Consider the following 19,084-nt stretch of genomic DNA (forward strand, 5'->3'; position numbering starts at 1 on the left):
TATTGAAAAGTATTGATATGTACGTGTAGGTCTATTCATGTAGTAATGGCTGCATTTGCACACACATGTATACATACACATGTGTGCTCGTGTATCCACACATAGGAGCATACAGCAAGGCTGTGATGGGGATTACCTCTGGGTGGTGAGATTAATTATTTTTTTCTTTTCATAATTATTATACACAGATTTCATACTTTGTTTTTCGCGTTTCACATTACAGGCATTTCCCCACGGTTTTACAAATGTTTCTAAAGGACGTATTTTAATGATTGTGTAACATTTCTTCTTTGTAGGAAGTATCATTAACTGTGTGAATTCTTAGTATATTTCATATGCTTACCCTAAGGCTGGATTTCAGAAAATGATAACTTCCTAGTCACTAGCTTGCTTTAGACCTCTGTGGTTCTAAAGAACTACGAAATGCACTACGAACTCCTCCTTCAAACTCTGTAGAGACCTAGAGCTCTTTAGCTTTTCCATTCCCTCCCAGCAGAGTGAGAGGAAGACAAGGACTAGGACAGTCGGTCAGACTAGTTGCCGAGGGCCTGCCTGCACGTGCTCCCGGAGTTGACAGGGTAGTCACTCGCGTGGCCCTGCCATGCATCGGCACGTGTGTTCACCGCGGTGCCATCCGCTCGGCACGTGGTTCCCCCCTTAAGCAGCTTCTGTTACCCGCCAACGGTTCCCCGCTCTTCTGTCCTTTTCTCGCATGCCTCCTAGACCTCTGCATTTGCGCCTGTTGTTTCTTCGGCTTTGATCTTCCCCATGTCTTCTATCCCTCAGAGCCGAGGCACGACCCCTCTCCCTCTGGGCAGCCTTCCAGACCACTCCCCTCCCCTGTGCCCGGAGGAGAGAGAGACCTCTGTTCTGTCCCTTCTGCTCTTGCTGACCCCTGGAGGTAGAGATTATACATAAGAGGTGCTTGGTGAATGTGTACCGACCTTAGTGGGGCTGATGGGAAAGTTAAAAGCTCTGTTAGTTCATCAGTTTCATCTGTGGGATGTGAAAAATTGGCTTGGTTTAATTTTTCTTTTCATTCTCAAGTCTTAGAAGCTAGCTACCGCCATTTTCATGTGGTTGGTAGCACTACAAGCACAGTTAATTACAGCTTTTTGCAAGAAGGAAGAGGACCATCTGGTCATGTTCTCAGTACTGCATTTTTTTCTTTGTTCAGGAGAATGAAGTTTCTAGATTAGAAGACATAATGCAGCATTTAAAATCTGGGAAACGGGAACAGTGCATGAAAACACCCAAGCTGCAGTCGGAGAAAGAACTCGCAGAGCTGCAGCATAACATTGATGGTCTTTTGCAAGAGAAGAAAGACTTAGAGCATGAAGTAGAAGAATTACATAGAACCATCCAAAAACATCAACAGCGAAAGTAACTATTATTAGCCGTTTTATCTTAATAATTCTGATGAGTACGGTATTGGCTCATTAAGGTGACCCAAATCAGTGTTGTCCAGCAGAACTCCCTGTGATCCTGGAAATGCTGTAGCCCTTTGCCGTCTAGAACAGTGGTCACTAGCACATGTACCTGTCGAGCGCTTGAAATGTGGCTAGTGGAAGTAAGGAACAGAGTGGAATTTACATTAAAATAACAGCTGTAGGGTGACGCCCAGGCTGCACAGCGCAAGTCTCGGTCTCTTGGCCAGGAATCCACATCAGCTCTTCGTGGAGGCCCTCTTGGAGAATGGCATTGCCATCTGCCCTCCCCAGTGACCCTGGCTAAAAACATGCGAGCTGTCCTCTGCTCCTCTTTCCCTGCTTCCCCAAACCTCCAGCTGGTGTCCAGGTCCTACAAAGAGGCACACAGAGCTGTCAAGCTGGTCTCCTTTATCACTGCTGCCCTGGTCTTTAATCATGTCAACCTCAGTCGTGATAATAGCTTCCCCGTTGGCCTCCCACATCCAGCCCCCTCTCCATTCTGTCCTTCACATAGCTACGGATCTGGGCCTGCCCCTCTCCCATCTGTCTTTACAGGTGAAGGTCAGGGATCCCCTCTCACATAAAGCCTTTCTCACCTGTGGCTCCCGCGGTTTGGGGTTGGCAACCTTGGGCATCGCACTGTTCACACCATGATGTAAGGAGCCCAGGTTCGGTAGCTGAGCCTCTCTCTTTGTGCACCAGCATCGGGCACAGGGTCCATTAACAAATGCAGTATCTGCTGAGTGCGTCAGATGGATAGAAAGAAGCCCATTTTCTGCAATAGCCCATGAGTTAGGACGGTTCCCCAGTGTTTTGTTGTGTAAGCCAGACTGGTCCAGGCACCAAGGTTGGGGGGAGATCTGTGGCGGTCACAGAGGTGAGTGAGCTCTAGTCTCAGCCTTCTTGGAGCTCACATGTGACTGGCTAGTAGACCTGGCAGGGAAAAGCAAGGGTCAGACCAAGAGAAGATGGGGACTAGATGTTTGAGGGTTTCAAAGATGATCATGCTGTTACTTTTGTAGGTGTGTGATGGAGGAGAGGGTTTTTATTGTGAGGTTTTTGGAGGGAGGATAGTAAAGCAGTGGAATCACCACTTCTTTTTCTAGGCATAAAAGTATAGTAAATGATCATTGTAAGAGATTTGGATAACATAACATGTCCAAAGAAGAAAGTAAAGATCATCAGAGTGCTTTCATGTAAAGAGAAAGAATCTGTTAATATTGTTGGTAAATTTATTTTCATGGTTTTCTGTCATAGTTTCATATTCAAGTAATTTTGACATGTTAGCCTTGAGTTAGTCAATCCTGTGTCTTGCTTTCTGATTTGTCAAATAGTGTCACTATAATTTTACTCCAGCAAAACAGGAAATCACAAAATTAGGTAGTCTTTGAGGCAGCTGGTGAGCTACGACTTGAAAGATAGTTTCAAGGGAATGGATGATTATCATGGTGGTAGTTTATTTTTATACCACAGAAGAATAGAAATATCAACATCGTCTTGACAAATGCTTACCCTCCAAAAAAAGAAAGAAAACAACTACATCATACTTTATACGTACTGTGCACTTAGTGTCAGCAGTATACCATGTTTTTTAAAAGATTTATGTAATTATTAGAGAGCGTGAGCATGTGCATGCATGCCGGGGGCGGGGGGAGAGGCAGAGGCCGAGGGTGAGAGAGAATCTCAGACTCCCTACTGAGTGCGGAGCCTGATGCAGGGCTTGATCCTAAGACCCTGAGATCAGACCTGAGCTAAAACCAAGAACTGGATGCTTAACTGGGCTGTTGACGTGCTCCCACCAGTCACCATGTTGAATAAAAGGGTAAACATAGGCCTGAACATGATCCGATGTAGCTGTCTCTCTCTCCCACCACTTCTCATATGAAATGAGAAAATCATCATACATCTTTTTATCAGGTTGCAAGTGTCTGTATCGTCTACATTTTAAGTCTCTTAATGTGTGTGTTTTTTAGAGATTTCATTGATGGAAACGTTGAGAGTCTTGTGAATGATCTAGAAATAGAGAAGTCACTCAAACACCATGAAGATATTGTTGATGAAATTGAATGTATTGAGAGGACCCTTCTGAAGCGCCGTGCAGAGCTCAGGGAAGCCGACCGGCTGCTGACGGAGGCTGAAAGTGAACTTTCATGCACGAAAGAGAAAGTATGTTCTGTTGTGGTTTGGGGTGAGGCAGCTTACTGTCGGCAGTCTGAAGGACGAGAAAGAAAACATGATGAGAACGCAGTCGTCCAAGGCAGACAGTTGGGTTCTGGGCTGCAGTCTGCTAGTTAAGGAGTTGTGAGAATTTGGGCAAGCCACCTAAGTCCCCATCTTTGCTCTCCTAATCTATCAATTCAGGCCAAGAATACCAAGGCTGCTCACTAAGGGTTAAATGAAGTAGCATATATATATATATTTTTTTTTTTAAATAAAGATTTTATTTATTTATTTGAGAGAGAGCACGCGCACAAGAGTTGGGGGGAGGGGCAGAGGGAGAAGCAGACTCCTCACTGAGCCAGGGAGCCAAATGCAGGACTCGATCCCAGGTCCAGTGGGATCGTGACCTGAGCCGAAGGCAGATGCTTAACTGACTGAGCCACCTGGGTGGCCCTAAATGAAGTAGCATATTGAAAGCTGCTGAAGTCACTAACGCACCTCACTTCCTTACCCTGTGTGTTTCTTTTTTAAATTATTTGGCTTTTGGATCTCTGTATTAAATAGGTCAGTCTTCTATTCTTCTAAAACAGCAGTGGATCTCAGAGGACTTTTTCCTTCTATTACTTTGTTCTCCAACTTGATATAAAATAAAATATTTTTTGGTCTGAGGTAGTGTTCTTGAGACTTCAACAGAAGGAAATCAAGAGGGAAAAGGAGCTACCTTTCATTGGGCCTCTACTCTACTATGTTTTATAAATAGTGCTTCATTTCACTTTCCTGGCAGCCCTAGAGGGCAGTGGCTAGCCCAGGTCGCCTAGCCCAGGGTCGCACAGCTCAAGTTCTGCCTCGCCAAGAGAGCTTGCTTAGTTTGAGGAGAATTCCAGCGTAAAGAAGTCCCAGACCCACGTGGAGCATCTCAGGAACTACTATTTTTATGTTGTTATCTCAACATGGATGGATCTAAATGAACAGAAATCTATTACCCAGGAACCGAAACGAAGGATGTATTAGAGAAAGTCTGTGAGTGATGGCTTTAATAAGAATGGAAAAACATCCTAGTGTCTCTTCAGATGATCAGTTCCTCCTCCTACATGTTAGATGATTGTGAGCAGGACTAGAGAGGAATTTATCACCGGGATAGAAAAGAAAATTAATGATCCGGTAGTAGGCAGAGATCGTAAGTGAACTGCAGCTAGTAAGTTCTTTCCCCTTCCTCCTCCCAAAACAACTCAGGGAGGCAGCTTGCGAGGGAGGAGGATGGAGGAGAGTGGTGGTTTATAACCATGCTAGATGTGTTAAAACCTAACATAGAAAGAGACCGAAAACTTAGAGATGGGACTTTGCAGAGCACACAGTGCATTTTGTCCAGCGCTTTGTTGCCGAAGCTGACCAAGCCCAGCATTCTGACGTGGGAGGAAGTCCGGTGAAGCGCGCCGGCTGCTACAAATGGATAAAGGAGACGTGGTTTATATTCGAGGCGGATACCAGTCCGCCGTCACAAGATGAAACCTTAACCATTTGCGATGATGTGGATGGAAGTGGAGAGTATTCTGCTAAGCGAAATAAGTGAGTCAGAGAAAGACAATTACCGTAGGATTTCACTCACGTGTGGAATTTAAGAAACAAAGCCGATGACCATAGGAGAAGGGAGGGAAGAATAAAATAAGACAAAAACAGAGAAGGAGATAAACCGTAAGAGACGCTAAGCTCTAGGAAACAAACTGAGGGTCGCTGGAGGGGCGGGCGATGTGGGGATGGGGTCACTGGGTGACGGGCATGACTGAGGGCACATGATGGAACGAGCACTGGGTGCTGTGCGCAACTGCGGAATCTCTGACCTCTACCTCTGAAACTGAGAATACACTATATGTTAATTAACTTAAAAAAAAAATAGCTGTTTGGGAGCTTGCCGACCCTTTTGCATCCACACGAGGTATTTAGTAGACTAGTTTAACAGAAGCCTGTGACTTTAGTGCAAGCGCAGAACCCTAGTGTTTTGCCTGAAGGTGAGTCACTGCTCAACGAAGTGCAAACCAGACACTATTTTTGGACCTTTGATGACATCGTTTTAAGCCTCTTATTTTAGAGAGAAAAAGGAAACTGAGTTGATAAAAAAGAAAACTAATCATCTGTTTTTGAAAAGGAAAAAAGAAAAAAAAATCTGTTTTGGCCATACCCTGTATGGGAAGATTTTTAAATCAACAAAAATATTTAGTATTTGTGTTTCTCATCCATAAATAAATCATCTTTAATAAAGTTTTATTTAGCATGATAATACAGCACAGCAGTTATCTCTTTGAGGAGGAAATATTGGTAAAATCGGTTTGTTGTTCCTGGAAATATTTTTAATTAAAAAAATAGTGTAACAATTTATAGATTATTTTTAAGTAAAAAGATTCATAGCCTCCCTCTTAGAGTGCTTCCGCCATTTTAAATTTATTTTTTTTCAGCCAACGTAATATCACTAACATTCTTCCATTTTAAAGGCTACACAGTATTCCATTGTGTTGATGCATTATCATTTAATCTATTATTTGTCAAGTTGTATATCAATATACAATGAACATCTTTGTGCAGTAGTTTTTTTACTCCTCTGAGTTCTTTTCTGAGAATTGGAGAGTCAAAGTGAATGAACATTTTAATCAGTCTTTTTGGATTGCCTTGTTTTCCAGAAGAGTTGTACCAACCTACACCCCCCGCCAATGGCTGTGAGGGAGTATGGTAACTGAATTGCTTTTAACGAGAGTGCCTTTTTTTAGACAAAACATGCTGTTGAGAAGTTCACTGATGCCAAGAGAAATTTATTGCAAACTGAGAAAGATGCTGAGGAGTTAGAAAGGAGAGCCCAGGAAACTGCCATTAACCTCGTCAAAGCCGACCAGCAGCTGAGGTAGGTGGAGTCCCTCAGCTATTCCGTGAGATTCATGAGAAGTTTGGTTCTAAACGGATAATAATTGCCTAATGATGAATAATGCAGGTTAAGTCTAAGGGGCCTTGGAGAATAAAGCAGTGTGTTTCAGATTGCTCCAGGCTGACACGAAGGATTTGGAGCAGCACAAAATGGAGCAAGAGGAAATCTTGAAAGAAATAAACAAAGTTGTTGCAGCAAAAGACTCAGACTTCCAGAGCCTAAACAAGAAGAAGGAAGTACTGACAGGAGAGTAAGTACAGCCTGTGTCGGGCTTAAGGGGCTCATGGTGGAAGACAGCTCTAGGGGTTTAGCCTCACTTCAGATCCGGTCTAGTACTGCTGGTGTTTGTAGGCTGCAGAAACTCCAGAAGGACATTGAGACTGCACGGCACAATGAGGATCAGCACCTGCAGGTCCTTAAAGAGTCGGAGACCCTCCTGCAGGCCAAGAAAGCTGAGCTGGAAAATCTGAAAAGCCAGGTATGGCAACAGGTGCCTTGAAGAACCAGTTCGTGCTGCTTTGAAACCTATATCATTTATAATCATCATATATAGTTATAAAAAAGTAATGTATGTCTGATGGTAGAAAAGACTGGAAAATACAAGATAAGATATAAAGCATAAATGAAGCTGTATCTCCTAGTGATTAAGAGTGGAATCCAACCCAAATTTGAATCCCAACTCAATAGATTGTTAAGTGAAAGAAGTGAGTCTCAAAACAGGATACACCCTGAGATCACTTATGCTAAATGTGTTTATGAACACTTGTATTTTTAGTCTATATCAAAGCACAAAAGCAGTCATCTGATAAGGGGGCATTATGAATATTTTGTTTTCTCCCTTTTGCATGTCTGCATTTTCGTTTTTTTTTAAATAAAAAAGTGTGTGCTGTCCTTAAAATTGTAAGTCATTTTTAAATTTACAGAATGAATAAATCCCTGCCTGACTTCCATTGCCAAGGTAGTTGTTGAATGGAATAGGGTATAGATACGGAAGTATTTTGAAAACCATACCCGAGGGATAATTATTATTATCATATTGTTTTTCCTATGATTTGAGTGCTTTTATGTATGTGAACTCAAGATCTTTGTTAGACATTTTATGCAGGCACCCCCGGCCTGGCCCTCCTCACTCCTGCGGCTGGGATCATTACAGTTAGGCTCTCTCCTAACTGCCCCCACTACCCTTAGCTGGACCCCATAATCTCCATCACAGCAAGCACTGAAGGTTGCATGGCCTTTGTCAAGCTTTGCGTTCTTCCCTGTTCTTGAATCCAGGTGTCAGGACAGCAGCAGGAGATGGCCGTCTTGGACAGGGAGTTAGGACACAAGAAGGAAGAGCTGCATCTCCTCCAGGAAAGCATGGTCCAGGCCAAAGCTGACCTCCAGGAAGCACTGAGACTAGGAGAAAGCGAAGTAACTGAGAAGTGCAATCACATTAGGGTGTGTTTTTCACTGGGTTTTCTTAAGAGTCCTAGGATGACATAGATTTATTTTGAGATATTTTAACTGGTTCCCCCTCCAAACGCAAATACAGATTCCAGAATCTCGACCTCTCTGTACTATCAGTTTGACGTGGTGGTACGCATCCGGGTGATGGCTGCGGTGGTAGCTCTCCCACAGAGGTTCTCTGTCTCTGTGCCTCTCTCGTACCATTTCTTCTCCAGGAATTTCCTTTGGGGAATGTCCAGCTCCTACCCTTTCTTCATTGTTCAGCTTCATGCCACTAAGAAGACTTCCTGACTTGGAAGGAGTGTGTGTGTGTCTCTCTCTCTCTCTCTCTCTCCTGAGTCTGGGGGCACTCTGCACATTTCCTAGGGCATCTTAGTCTTTCGGGATCGTGTTTATGATCCTTGCCTAATTTCTCCCAAGGTGCTCAGACTCTTGAGGGTAGGAGATGTATCAGAGTCAGCCTTTTCTCTAACGCATTGCCCTGCACTGAGTGAATACTGCGTATGCATTTTAAATGAAGGTAATGTGTGCCTTCCTTATTTCTGTTATACAGAAATATGTTAGTTTAAAATAAAATACAGTGTGGTTCTTGACATAAAAGGCAAAATTGAACTGGTTTCCGGATCAGAATTGTGAAATTTTTGTGAGATAGTTAATAAAAAAAATTGATTTCAGTGTAATTTTGAGTCATAATTTTGTGGAACAGAGTTGACTTTTTTTTCTTTTCTTTTTTTCTTTTTTTTTTTTTTTTCTTTTTTTTGCGCAGGAAGTAAAATCTCTTCTGGAAGAACTCAGTTTTCAGAAAGGAGAACTGAATGTCCAGATCAGTGAAAAAAAAACTCAACTTGCACTCATAAAGCAGGAAATTGAAAAAGAGGAAGACAATCTTCAGGTAGTTTTAGGGCAAATGTCTAAACATAAAACTGGTAAGTTTAAAGGAGAACAATCCTATAAATTTAGTTTGAGTTTGGAAATGTCTCTATTCCAGATCACAGAAAAAAAATACAAATGGTGAAATAAACTTCTTTTAAAGTTCGACTTTGTTACAATGAATAAGGAAAAGCAGCATCATAAGAGGAATGTGATATTTTCTGCCATTCAAATTGATGAAATTTATTTAAGAGCAAAATAGTCATAATCATTCCAACCATGGTGTGGAGAAGGAAGACCACTTAACAGGCTGTTTGATAGAAAAATAAATTGGACCAATCCCCCAGTGTTTCCATTCTGAAAAGTCACACCTATTGAACCATTTAGCCCATTTCTGGTTACTGAGAGAGGGCAGGCATTCATACACATTGCAGCAATATTGCATTTATTTACTTAGTAAGTAAGTATTTCCTTGTTTCACAAGTTAAGCTGGCTGACTTGGATACTTGCAGCAAAATTTATATCAACAAAATTTGGAAACTTGGCCAATTTTAAAGCCATACTTTAAACATTTAATGGCATACAAAAATGCTGATGGGAAGACTGAAGAAATAGATGTAAAACTGAATATAGAACATAGTCCCAGTTTGTTTTGAAAATGTGTGTGCCTGTGTGTGCGCATGTGCACGTGTGCACCTCACCTGCACACTTGAATGTGCACGTGCCCTCCCAGAAGGAAATACATCAAAATTCCAGTAGTGATCATCTTTGGATGGTGGGATAATAGTGGGTTTTCATTTTTTATTTTTTTCTTTTTACTTTTTTCTTGAAATATTCTATAGTGAGCAAATATTTGTATAATCAATACTTAAAAACCTATTATATTAAAAGATGTTATCTGAGTTCAGCTTATGTATTTTGACATTTTTCCTATTTATTTTTTTTAAAGATTTCTATTTGAGAGAGAGGGAGACAGAGCACAAGCATTGGGGAGGGACAGAAGGAGAGGGAGAGGCAGGCTCCCCCCTGAGCCGGGAGCCCAAAGTGGGGCTTGATCCCAGGACCCCAGCATCAGGACCTGAGCTGAAGGCAGATGTTTAACCAGCTGAGGCACTCAGGTGTCCCTTTCCTAGTTATTTTTATTAAAATTCATTTAGATAGAGTAATTGCTCTTAGAGCTAGATCTTTGTAATCTTATATTAAAATGTTTTTAACAAATTAATAAGTTTAACATTAGTAAGTTAATGTTTAGCAGTATTTTAAAGGATTTTTTTTTTTTTCATTAAAATACAGTTAGCTCCAGGGCGCCTGGTTGGCTCAGTGGGTTAAGTGTCTGCCTTGGGCTCAGATCATGATCTTAGTCCTGGGATCAAGCCCCACTTTGGGCTCCCTGCTCAGTGGGTAGTCTGTTTCTGCCTCTGCTCTCCCCTCTCTTGAGCGCGCTCTCTTTCTCAAATAAATAAAATCTTTTAAAAAAAGTACAGTTAGGTCCTTTAATTCAACACAATATATATGTTTTGATGGCCTGTTGTTTCTTTTTTCAACAGCATTATTTTCTGTTTCATTTTGTAAATGTTTCCAACTTCATATAATAGCATGGACCATGCTCTGTTCTCTTAGAACTAAAGAATATTCTGGACATGTTGCAACTTGAAAATAATGAGCTGCAAGGTTTGAAGCTCCAACATGACCAAAAGATGTCTGAATTAGAGAAGACTCGGGTTGAAGTGCTGGAGGTAATAAAGCCGTCTATACCCTTAGCCAACTGCAGTCTTTCTCTTTGGGCATGTGTGAGTTCCCTTTTATCTGATTTAGGAGAAACTGGAGTTAGAGAGTCTGCAGCAGGCAGCCCTGCGACAGAGAGGGGAGATAGAGTGGCAGAAGCAGCTCCTCCAGAGGAACACACAGGAAGTAGAGCGGATGACTGCTGAGACCCGAGCATTACAGTCGTGTGTTGAGTCTTTGTGCAAAGAAAAGCAAGATCTCGAAGAAAAACAGGACAGCTGGGAAAAGAAGTTGGCACAGACCAAACGGTGAGAGCAAAAACCAATAGGCTTGTTAAGATCCCTTCCTGAAGGCTAAAACATGATAATGCATGCCGTAAAAAAGAGTGGAAAATAGAGAAAAGGAGAAAAATAAATACTCCGTGAATTCAGTATCACAGTACAGCTCACCAGTAGCATTTCTGGGTGTATTTACTTTTAGGCTTCCCCCCCCCCCCCCCCCAAAGCACTTTATAAAATAACGTGTTGTAGATTTTTTTTTTTTTTTTTTAGGTGAAATAAATGCTGGAAGATACAACTTAAATGGAGGGGGATCCCTGTTTGTGGGTAGAAAGGCAGTACTGTTAAGATCCAGTTCTCCTCAAGTTGATACATAGATTCAGAACAATCACAGTCAAAATCTCAACAAGCTTTTAAAATAGAAATTGACAGTCAGGTTCTGAAATTCATGTGGAAATGCAAAGAAAGGATGGACATAGGATAGAATCTAAAATTTTATAGCTGTGGCACCAAAACAACCTTGAAACAGAACAAAAGTTTAGGTCTAACACTACCTGATTTCAAAACTCAGTATACAGCTGTGGTAATCAAAACACTGGTACTGGCGTAAAGATAGTAAAAGCAATCAGTGAACAGAATCGAAGGTCCAAAGTGCACAAACGTGTGGGCAACCAATTTTGACAGAGATGCAAAGGTCTCTTTTTCTGTAGAGAAAAGGTGGTATTTTCAAAAAATATTGCTGAAACAGTTGCATATCCAAAATCCCAAAAAATGAACTTCAGCCCACACCCATACCGTTCTTTAAAATTACCTTAAAATGGGCCATTAACATGAATGCAAAGCCTTAAATATAAAACTTCTAGGAAAAAACGGGGAAAAAAAACCTTTGTGACCTCGGGTTAAGCAGAGTTTCCTAGACCAAACACCCAAAGCATGGTCTAAAAGAAAAAATTAGTAAAATTGAACTTCATCAAAATTTAAAACTTCTCCTCAAAAGACACTGTTAAGATAATGAAAAGACCTGTCACAGATTGGGAGAAGAATCTTTGCAACCACAAATTTTCAATAACGAGCTTGTACCCAGAGAATATATATACAAAGAATTCTCCTAAGCCATTATGAGAAACCAAACAATCCAGTTTGTCAAATGGGCAAAAGATTTGAACAGACATTTCACTTAAGATGAATGGGTGGCAGGTAAACACACAAAAAGATGCTCAGCATCATTAACTGTTAGGAAAATGCAAATATAAACCATGATGGGATATCATTACACACCTATTAGAAGGGCCAGATGCTGGCTTGGAACTTTCATACGCAAATGTTAGACCACTTTGGAGAATAGTCTGGCAGTTATTTAAAAACTCTTACATTTACCAGAAGAGCTAGCCATTCCACTCCTAGTTATTTTTTCATGAGAATTGAAAGCATGTGTTCATACAAGGAATGATGTACTTTAATGTTCATAGCAGCTTTAACCTGGACACAACCTAAATGTCCATCAGCTCGTGAATGAGTAGACAAATTATAGTATATCCGTAGCGTGGAGTACTATTCAGCAATAAAAAGGGAGTGCAGTATTGGTACAACACCATGAACCAATCTCAAAGTGACTGTGCTCGAAAAAAGCCACACAAAAACAAGCCCATACTGTATGACTCCGATCATGTAAGAGACCGCTCACGCACGCCTGTGTTTTGGACAATTGTATTTCCTGCTTTTCACTAATCAGAAGGTAGCGATTTATTTTAATCACCAGATTTTTAGAATTCTGCGTGCTATCTATATTAAGGGTTTTATTTATTCAAGAGACAGAGTGAGCGAGAGAGAGCACAGGAGCAGGAGCAGAGGGAGAAGCAGACTCCCCACTGAGCAGGGAGCCTGATGTGGGGCTCGATCCCAAGACCTCAGGATCATGACCTGAGCTAAAGGCAGCACTTAACCGACTGAGCCACCCAGGCACGCCACTCTCCACATTTTTATCCCTGATTTTTATAAAACCTTAATGAGTCGTTTTTCAAAAAACTCTCCTGTTGAGAAAGCTGAAAGTAAGATATCTTTTGAAAATGAGTTGAAGAACCTTAAATTTTGTCAAGATTCATAATCACTTGTGGTCCGTAACTGCACTGTGAAAGTGTCACACGTGTGTCTTGTGTATGCTTGAACATTTCGTGTTTGGTGGTGTGACTTACTCTGCTGGCCTGGTAGGGTTCTAGCAGCTGCAGAAGAGGACAGCGAGATGGAGCGGGCACGCTTAGAAAAGTTGGAACTGGACGCCAGGAAGCTGCAGCAGGAGTTGGACCAACGAAACAGGGAGAAGCTCTCCCTGCATCAAGACCTGGCAGTGGTGCAGCAGCAGCTACAAGGTGCGGGGGTGGGGGTGGGGGGCTCTTTCCTTCTGTCCTTTCCTTCCCCTTCCCCTCCCATTATTTTTTACTGAGTATACAGCCTTGTGTTTTTCTTCAGATTTGGAGTCTATTATACAAAGATGAGAAGTCAGATTTTATAGGCTAAAAATATTGCCTTATCAAAGCTATATTAACACTTTCATAAACTATACAGAAAGCTTCTGAGACAGATGTGCGCATTTGTAGAACTGCAGGACAGTCATGCCAGATCCCTGGGGAGGGGGCTCCTGGCACAACCCCATTTGTCTGCGAGTGCACAGGGGCCGTGTCTAGGCGTGCACACTCAGGACGGACGCCTGTCCACTTACCTGCTTTTTGGAGCAGACGTTTACCTTCCTCATCCACCAGCTGTTGGGGAAGGACGCAGGCCCTTCTTCAGGGAGGGTTTCCCAGTGGCCCTCCTCCATCATCATACCTGGAATCAGGAGTTTCTGCAGCCTCTTCTCTTTTTCACGTCTTGCTGAGGCAGAGTCTCGAAAAACAAAAACAGAACTCAGCTGTTCCCAGAAGAAATGTTAATCAGAGATCATCCCCACGGGGACTGCTGTCCATTCCGATGGAAACCGTCTTTGCCCCTTGGTCCCTGCCTCCTGGGTTCTTTTAATTGTTGGCTTTTCTTATTATCAAAATAATTCATGCTAATGGGTATGGGATTTATTTTAGAAGTGACAGAAATGTTCTAAAATTAGATTGTAGTGATGTTTGCACAGCTCTGTGAATATACTTAAAGCCAGTGAATTGCATACTTTAAAATGGGTGAAATGCATCGTATGTGAATTATATCTCAGTAATGCTGTTTAAAAAATTAGTTCATGTTCCTTAAAGAACAATTTAAAAACATAAGCAAAAAGAAGAAATAAAAGTTACTATTGACCTCACCCCTCAGAGCTAATTCCTGTTGACAGTGTGGTGATTATCCTTCCAGAGTTTTCCTTCGGGGTGTGTGTGTGTGTGTGTGTGTGTGTGTGTGTGTGTAGTTCTAAAACAAAAAACAAAGATGCAGATAATACCTTTATTACCAAATCTTGGTAATTATTCATGATTAGAAGTTAACTAAATACTTCTAACAATGTTCTTTTGAACACTTTCTGTGTCTTAGACAAGATGCAAGGATTTTATATGCTTTTTTTTTCATTAATCCTTGCCATATTTTTATGAGATAGAAACTGTTTCACCCATTTACAGATGAGGAAACTTAAGCTTAGTTTCCTTGTGACTTAAGTGAGAAATGACTTCCTCAAGGACCTAGAGCTGGTTAGTGACAAAGCCAGCATGCACATAAGATCTTTTCCCAGATTGTCTCCCTTTACATTTCTAGCAGCAGTGTAGAAGGTATTCATTTTTAAACCATGCACATCATCAACCCTGGGTATTATCTATAATTTTTTTTTTTTATTATGAAGGTTTTGAACATGTAAATCTAAAAACCTGAGCTCCAAGCCCAGGTTGTACATGTTAACTCTTTCTTTTGATCTTTTAATAAGATGGTACAGCGTAGCCATACCTTTAACAGAAGTTTACATTCAGTTCCTACTTTTTTTGAGGGCTGATGGGAATTTAGAAAATGCATACAAGTATTTATGTAATGTAAATGTTATTTCTGTAGAAAAACAGGAAGCAGTAAACTCATTACAGAAGGAACTAGCTGATGTCCAGGAGCATTTGGACCTAGCAGAACAGGTAAACTTAATAAATGTAATCTTCTGGTTGTATCTTGAAGGCCTGCAGACAATTGGTTAAAATAACAAATCAGGTATGTTGGTTCCTTTTCATACCTGCAGGTCTCATAGGGCCGTTGATGTAACACAGTCATCTGTCCACAAAACTATGGGTGCAGAGCAGTGATGTTCTCATTTATTTTAGCCCCAGAACTCTTGATTCAAAGTTCTACTCAAAGGTAATAAGTAAGATGGTGGCTAGACCAGAGCCTAAACCCTCGGCCAGCCTCCTGTGGGGGCTCCAGGCACCAGACGGACCATGTCTTATCCGTGGCACAGACCAGGCCTCCAGAGGCCCGGCTTAGACTTGGTCGCTTATTGAGCAACAGAGGAACGGCCAACTTCAGAGTAACCGGCCTGCATCTTGTCACATGTTTGTTCGGTGGAGCTGATTCTCGACCCTTCCGCTTCTTATAGTCTCCTTGAAGATAACCGAGTGTTGTCCTATGAGAATAGTACTATATAATTTGAGTTTCAAAGGACCTCAAGCAAGTTCTGGGCCTCGGTTTCCACACCATGTAAATTAGAGGTTGGATTAGACCTCTGAATCCTTCCAGCTGCCTTTAGGATTCAGTGTTTCTGAGATGTCTAGAACAAAGTATTCCATCTTTAAAAGCTTCTTACATGAGCTCTAATGAATATTTTCTGTGTTGCTAGAAATATAGTAATGTTTTCAAAAATGTTTAATTTGGGTTCCTTGCAGAAAAAAGAATTTATTTTGTCATTTTTTCAGCCCACAAAAATGTTTCAAATAGTAACAACACCATGACTTTGAGGTTCATTTTCCATTAGAATTAAGCCTTATTCACAGCTCTCCGTAATCTTCCTAGCACTCTTGGAGGTGAGTGTTGTTTATTCCCACCTCAGTGACGAAGCAACTAAAATTCAGAAGAACTGGGCCTCTTAGGTTGTGACATCTTCTGTCATCTTACTTTTCAGATACTAATAAAAAGAGGAAAAGCTGATGATTAAATTGTAGTCTGGGTGCCTTAAAATAAGTTTGTTGGGATAATAAAGGATGTGGGACTTTGGTGCCTGTTGTGTCAGACTTGGCTGATACCAGGAGGGGCACTGGCAGCCCCAGAACAGAAGGCTTTGTGGGTAGTTTCCATTTGTTCTTTCACATACAGGAGGTGCTCTGCACCACCAAGCGCAAGGACGCACTGCTCAGCGAACAGACCAGGCTCGAGAAGGACGTGGGTGAATGGACGAAGAAGTTTGAAGACTGCCAGAAAGAAGGGGAGACAAAGCAGCAACAGCTTCAAGGGCTTCAGAAGGAGATTGAAGGAAACGAGGCGAAGCTAGCCCAACAAGAAATGGTACTACACGTTTATGATTTTACAGCAAGGATCCCAGTGTCCCTCGGGTGAGCTTTTCCCGGGCAGAGGCTGTGCAGAGGATCCCCCCGTGGGGCTAGCTCCCTGGGCTACCCGCTTAGCCGGGAGGGATCTTACCCCGCTCTCTGACTCTGTGGGGAGTAGTATCTGTGGACCATTAAGACCACAGAACGCTGGTCCCGTAGAGAATCTGGATGGCGCCAGGCCACCCGCTGCACGAACCCCCTCTCGTGCCTGCGGGGAGCTGTCGGCACAGTTGGCCTCGGTAAAGGGAACTCCCGGTCTGTCCCTGTGCGCCTCTCCTGCTTTCTCTTGAGCTGGAACCTGGCTAGTGTCCATGACGGTTCCCTCATTGAGACACGCTGTGTTTGTTCTTTTATGACTAAGGTGGTTCTCTATTAAGATGTTTCAGAGACTCCAGAAAGAGCGAGAATGTGAAGAAAAAAAGTTAGAAGCTAGTAAAGTGACTCTGAAGGAGCAGCAGCAACAGCTGGAAAAGGAATTGATGGAGCAGAAAGGCAAGCTGGACCAGGTGCTCGCTAAGCTCTTGGTGGCTGAGGAGCGTGTCAGGACCTTGCAGGAGGAGGGAAGGTGGAGCGAGACCCTGGAGAAGACGCTCTCCCAGACCAGTACGTGTTCCCGAACATGGCGCTGCGGGAGGGGGGGCCACGCTGGTTGTCTTGTCAAGTGTATCGAGGAGACCCATAGCCTGGCCATGGCCCAGAGGTGCGCCGGGAGGAGATGCCCAGTTGGATCCTGCTAGCCCGTGAGAGGTGACAACAGGCGCAGAGGCACAGGGGGCATTTGTCTTTTGTGGAAATGGGATCTGATTCTTAGACTGTGAGGTCTTTGACTTCACCATATTGCCACCTTCGAGAATGTTGCCACAGGGAGAGACGTTAAGGCAAAGGAATTCCAGAAGGCACTTTGAAGGCTTTCGCTGAAGCACACTGTTTTGAGCTTAGGAAACAATGATCCATTTCATCTCACCCAATCAAAAAACAACATTACCAATTCTGTCTGTGTCCCAATTTGACGTCGTGAACGGTACCAAAATACTGGGTACTTGCTGTCTTGTCGGTTGGCTCCCTCTTGAGCCGTGTATCCGTGACACTGACGTGGGAATCCAGGGTAAATGATTGTTCCCACATCAGTAAATGATCTTTTCTCTTACTTACTTACTTACTTACTTCGGGGTTTAATAATGCTCAGAAAATGTTCTTTTCCCTGCGGTGGACTCAGTGAAAGGGTTAGGACTCCTAATTTTTCCCCGCAACTCTTGATACATTCAGACCCAACCATTTCGTGGTGAAAGTGAAACTCGCCAGATGTGCTGAGTCTGTCCACAGCAGACATGTGGAAGTGAAGTCTGCACGGGGTGTTGCTCCAAAGAGCGTGATTAGAAACATGGATTTTACGTCATGGTTCTTTTTAAGCACGACTTACCGAGTCCTCACCGTGTACTTCCTACACGTTTGCCTACAAGATTCCCATTGAACACTGGGAAGTAGGTGGCTCCTGTAGAAGACCGGGCTCGTGCCCGTGATCTTTCCACCGAGCTGCCTCCCGTGAAGGAGGGGTGTCGGCGCACCTCCCTGCGTTAGCGGCCAGGCACATAGAAAGCCTTTCAGTCGTGTGTGCGTGTCCCCTGCCCCTGGGACCGTTCTCCCTGGTCTCACGCTCCGAGGGAAGGCAGGAGCTGTGTGTCGCTCCAGAACCGGCCCTGCAGGACCCAGCTGCGCCAGGAGGCCCCTTCCTGTGGGCCTCTTTCTGGGGTGATGTGGGTCGGGGCACGTAGAAGACCCGGGGAGCCGGCGTGGGTGGCACGTCATGACGCAGCCCGCCCGCAGCCCACCCAGGGCCTCTGGCTAAACTACTGAAAATGCTCATTGCAGAGCGACAGCTTTCAGAACGGGAGCAGCAGTTACTGGCCAAGTCAGACGAGCTGCTGGCCCTGCAGAAGGAGACGGACTCCATGAGGGCGGACTTCAGCCTCTTGCGCAACCAGTTCCTGACGGAAAGAAAGAAAGCTGAGAAGCAGGTGGCCAGCCTGAAGGAAGCCCTTAAGATCCAGCGGAGCCAACTGGAGAAGAACCTTCTGGTGAGTGCCTGCTGCCATGCAGCCTCCGAGGAAATAATGCATTTAGATTTTTAAACTAAAGCTCGCTGCTTCTGAGCGTCGAGAAAACAAATCACCTGTCCACCCAGTCCCTACGCAAAGGTCGCAAAGGTCGGTTCTGGTGTATTTGCGTGCACAACTCTGTCTTGGAGCTGGTGGTAGGTTTGCCCGCGTCTGGGGGAGCCCAGCTGGCAGCGGCGGCCACGTGAGCGGGCCACGTGGGCACAAAGGCAGGCGCCTCCCCCAGCTGGGCTGCAGGGGCGCTGGGCGTGTGGTAGGGAGAGAAGGCTCCGGAGACGTTTTTTGCCCATCGTTCCCCTCCCCCTCGCTAGGAGCAAAAGCAGGAGAACAGCTGCATGCAGAGGGAGATGGCAACCATCGAACAGGTGGCCCAGGACAACCACGAGCGGGCCCGGCGCCTGATGAGGGAGCTCAACCAGATGCAGCACGAGTACGTGGAGCTCAGGAAACAGGTGCGCCCTGGGGCCCAGGCCCAGGCCGGAAGGCTCGAGAGGCACGAACTCCCCCCTCCCCCCTCCCCCGGTCCCCCGCCCGCTGGGCTCGGACAGGTTGCCCTTCTTGGATAGTTCTTTTCACAGGAGTATTTCTTCATGGAGATTGTCAAAGCCGAGGATGACAATGTCCTTGAAGTCAAATGTGTTTGTAGAGTTAAAATTTA

At 43.7% G+C, this 19,084-nt stretch overlaps 1 protein-coding gene across 5 annotated transcripts in view; it reads left to right on the top strand.

Annotated features, from left to right (window-relative positions):
- The window catches only part of CNTRL (centriolin), a 78,785-nt gene that overhangs the window by 57,251 nt on the left and 2,450 nt on the right, over nucleotides 1–19,084 (top strand). For all 5 annotated transcript variants that reach the window (XR_013388421.1, XM_077913129.1, XM_077913130.1 and 2 more), the window contains 15 exons: nucleotides 1,178–1,383; nucleotides 3,404–3,596; nucleotides 6,350–6,480; nucleotides 6,611–6,751; nucleotides 6,853–6,979; nucleotides 7,777–7,941; nucleotides 8,717–8,876; nucleotides 10,441–10,556; nucleotides 10,636–10,853; nucleotides 13,032–13,189; nucleotides 14,838–14,911; nucleotides 16,080–16,268; nucleotides 16,690–16,915; nucleotides 18,182–18,387; nucleotides 18,738–18,878. Coding sequence is in view for 4 of the 5 variants with exons in the window: in XM_077913129.1 (XP_077769255.1) it covers nucleotides 1,178–1,383; nucleotides 3,404–3,596; nucleotides 6,350–6,480; nucleotides 6,611–6,751; nucleotides 6,853–6,979; nucleotides 7,777–7,941; nucleotides 8,717–8,876; nucleotides 10,441–10,556; nucleotides 10,636–10,853; nucleotides 13,032–13,189; nucleotides 14,838–14,911; nucleotides 16,080–16,268; nucleotides 16,690–16,915; nucleotides 18,182–18,387; nucleotides 18,738–18,878 (2,451 nt within the window). In the remaining variant the exon portion in view is untranslated. The remainder of the gene's footprint in view (nucleotides 1–1,177; nucleotides 1,384–3,403; nucleotides 3,597–6,349; nucleotides 6,481–6,610; nucleotides 6,752–6,852; nucleotides 6,980–7,776; nucleotides 7,942–8,716; nucleotides 8,877–10,440; nucleotides 10,557–10,635; nucleotides 10,854–13,031; nucleotides 13,190–14,837; nucleotides 14,912–16,079; nucleotides 16,269–16,689; nucleotides 16,916–18,181; nucleotides 18,388–18,737; nucleotides 18,879–19,084) is intronic.

Source organism: Canis aureus, chromosome 10 (assembly GCF_053574225.1).
Source record: "Canis aureus isolate CA01 chromosome 10, VMU_Caureus_v.1.0, whole genome shotgun sequence".
Classification (NCBI taxonomy): domain Eukaryota; kingdom Metazoa; phylum Chordata; class Mammalia; order Carnivora; family Canidae; genus Canis; species Canis aureus.